This window comes from Acanthochromis polyacanthus, chromosome 8, assembly GCF_021347895.1.
Source record: "Acanthochromis polyacanthus isolate Apoly-LR-REF ecotype Palm Island chromosome 8, KAUST_Apoly_ChrSc, whole genome shotgun sequence".
NCBI lineage: Eukaryota > Metazoa > Chordata > Actinopteri > Pomacentridae > Acanthochromis > Acanthochromis polyacanthus.
In genome coordinates, this window is record NC_067120.1 from 6239072 (window position 1) to 6242491 (window position 3420).

The following is a 3420-nucleotide window of genomic DNA, read 5'->3' on the forward strand; positions in this document are numbered from 1 at the left end:
CTAGTCTACAACCCCAGTTTTTTATTTAGATTGATCTCAATCGGGGCAATAAGAATTCTGACCCTTCTCATTGTCTTGCTGACTTTCCCCGGGCTGTATTTCAAAGTGTCTATACCCTTTGAGTGAAGTGAATTGCTCACCCTCCCTCTACTCCCTCCCTCCTCTCTCTCTCTCTCTGCTCTAGGCACTCTGGGCTGTTGGGTAAAGGCAGAGTATGCAAAAGAAACAATGCAATGCATGAAACGTAATATTAATCTCCTCGCCCTGAATGCAGACAAAGCCCAGTAGAAGGTGCACGTCTATAATGGTTATTGAGTGCTCACCCAGCTGCGCAATTTTCCCCCGTGTGCCCAACCAAGTCGGGAAAAGGTCATGTGGGGGCTTTTTTTTTTTTGAATAGAAGAGAGGCTCCCTGGTCTGCTCAATTACCGCCACCACTAACACACGCACACCCCTGTCACACACAAACACACACACCAGAGTAGAAATGTCAGCAACACCAGCTGAAGAACCAAACCACTGCAAAGGCATATAATATAAATAGATTCATCTTTATTTATAAAACTTGTTTTACACAAAATATATCTGTTAAAATCAAATATTTACACTTTAGGCTACAGAGGGGAGAATTGAGGACAAGTGCATACATTAATAAATGTCTCCTTACCACCTATTATTAAAAAACTACAATCTGTCACAGGTAGTAGCCTTGATATTGCTGCCCAGTCAGTCACACAAGTCATACATGCCAACTCACTACCTCGTCTCGTCAAAACACTGTCAGAAAAGTGGCAGTGAACGTTGTTTGTTTGACTCAATGTACAAAAATATGTCTTCATGTTAAAACAATTCGCTGTATGGTACAATTTTGTTATGAAAAGAGGGGGGAGGGGGGAAATGTACATCACGAAAAAAAAAAAGTCTGTTGACGCATCATCTTTGTTGTGTCTTCCAACAGACGTGGCAGCTGAAGGAAGGCAGTCCTGGTCTGGTGGCAAACAGATCCTGTGGACCTGCAGCACCGTCTCTGCAGACCCTCTGTGTCACTTATTAATTGCACTTATTCAAACATAACATCAACAGTTCTTTACTTCCACGCGTCAACATGTCACCGAGTCCAACTCCCTCCTTCTTGTGGGGACTTCGGGGGACTATTTATGCTCTATGCAACAAGATGCTCCCTCTCTCTCCTTCTCTCTCTCTCTCTCGCACAAACTCGCTCTCTCTCTCTTTCTGTCTCGCTATTGCTTTGCTCCTGCAGAAGCAGCCCGGGTGAGGGAGTGAGGCAACAGATCACTTCGAAGCTCGGAGGGCAAGACTGATCTGATGCCTCTATCAAGTCTCTGTCAGCATTTCTTAAAGAAGTCAGCCGCTTTTACGCACACGCGCCGCCGTGTGGTTCCGGATGTTGACAGCCTCAATACCTGTCAAACCAGGTCGTGAAGTCCAACAGCTCCTGTTCCTCGGAGCTCAGAGGCTCATAGCCGCCTTCATCTGATGAGTAGGTGGACTGAGGTGACTCCGGGTCTGCGGAGTAGCTGTTGGACAGTGTCGGGGATGGAAGTCCGCACTGGAAAGCAGCAGACACTGCGTCATGTTCGTCTAGAAGTTGTTGCAAAGCCCTGATGTACTCCACCGCAGACCTCAGGGTCTCCACTTTGCTCATCTTCTTGTTGGCGGCGCCGTTTGGCACATGCTGACGCAGCGTCTGGAAGCCCATGTTGACCTGCTTGACCCGGTTCCTCTCTCTTTCGTTCCGCCTGGCCACGGCCACGGGCTGCTGCTGGGGGATGGAGTAGCCGAGGCCGTTGAAGCTCAGGCGTCGCTTGCAGCGCAGGAGCTCCGGCGAGCTGGAGCGCTGTCTCTTCAGCACCTTGGCTTTGCTCTGGAAACTTGCAGCGCCGGCGTTGGGGTGCACGGCGGGCACCGCGCAGTCCTGGGCCGGAGCGTGCAGGCTGATGCTGGCGCGTCTGTCACCAAGTCCAAAGGTGAATGCGGTCTGCGTGGTGGTGATGGTGGTCGTTTCCATCTCGCTGACAGTTGTTCTCAAGTGACGGACGCAGAGGGGGCGAACAGTTGGACGAGAAGAAGGAAGTGTTTGGCAGTGCACAGCTCTCGTGTCCTTCGCGTGGGGGACCGTGTGGCTAAACTCTAGTCCAAGTCTCTCTTGACTGCTTTACTCCACGAGCCGATCTGACCCAAACTTTGGCAGCACTCCTCTTTTTCAACACGCGCCCCCAACACACACCCCACCCACCCCCTTTTCGGAGGACGCACGCTTCGTGGCGAGGCCCCGCCCCCGCTGTGTGATTCTTCTGCACGCTGACTCCCCCGGGCCAGGCGCGTGGCTCCGGGAGCTCAATAAACAATCCCGAGCTTTCACTGCGCCGGGAGCACGCGCTGGGCTCATTTACATTCCAATGTCTCTAACTTGAAGGCCCATTGGTCGATTCAAACGGCCTGCAACCGTGCGAAAAGAAAGAAAGGGGAGAAGAAGGAGAAGGAAGAAAAAAAGACAGAGACAGAAGAAAAAGAAGAGAGAGAATGAAAAAGTGAATGGTTTGCTTCTTTGAAATGCCTTTTGAATTTGACAATGTACCCCTGGCAAGTCTTCAAATTATCAGTCTTCCCCCCTCGGCCATCTTTCTCCTCCAGTTCTTTCACAATCGCAAATACCAAGGACGCTCTGCGCTGTATCCAGGCTACAGCTTTACAGAGCAAAATAAATTGCAAGCGTGTCTCCGAGCACAATAATTGGCAATTATAAAGCTCGCATAGGGAGTCGATTCATGCAAAGTAAACATCATGATTATGATCTGGAGGCGTCCGAGAGCGCAAGTCACTGTTAGCGCACAACTTTGCGCTCTGTGAGTCCACTCTGGCCGCACTCGATCGACAGGTTGTTGCTGTAAAGTCAAGTCTAATGCAGCTCTCAGTGTCATATAAAACTATTTCTCTTGTGCTACATACATGTATGTATTTATTTTATTTTTTGCGCACTCAGGGACCACACAGTAAAAGCTTTAGGCACTGGCGCACGGATGCAGCATTTCAGCACCACACCTGCCTGGACAGTCGAACTCAACCTCCACATGTGTGTTTTCTCGGTTTAAGTCGAAACATGTTAGTTTAATTTCGAGCTCTAGTTTCAGTCAGCATTGTCACACATCTAAATGCGTTACGCTTTAAAACTCTTCTGTACCAGCAAACGAACTGAGAAGTCAGCACAGAACCACGAGGACCGTTACTCGTAAAATAAAAGTTGCACGCTTGCGGCCTCTGGCGGAGAAAAGGTGCAACTACCTCCTTCAGCTCAGATTTGCTCTTGTGTTTTGTCACAAAAAGAGGGATTCCCTGACAGTTGGGTCAGTCCATAAATGAGGGACTTTTGCACACATTTTTATAAAAAAATATTTAAAA

General features: G+C 49.0%; 1 protein-coding gene across 1 annotated transcript; it reads right to left on the reverse strand.

The window, feature by feature from the left end:
- Positions 1–530: 530 nt before the first annotated feature.
- On the reverse strand, positions 531–2497 carry ascl1b (achaete-scute family bHLH transcription factor 1b). Its single transcript, XM_022189960.2, has one exon. It carries the CDS (start codon positions 2027–2029, stop codon positions 1418–1420), a length of 612 nt encoding a protein of 203 aa, XP_022045652.1. The 5' UTR covers positions 2030–2497; the 3' UTR covers positions 531–1417.
- Between the last annotated feature and the right edge of the window lie 923 nt (positions 2498–3420).

Excerpts from the sequence above, each read along its gene's own strand:
- ascl1b (XM_022189960.2), bottom strand. The coding sequence starts at position 2,029 with ATGGAAACGACCACCATCACCACCACGCAGACCGCATTCACCTTTGGA.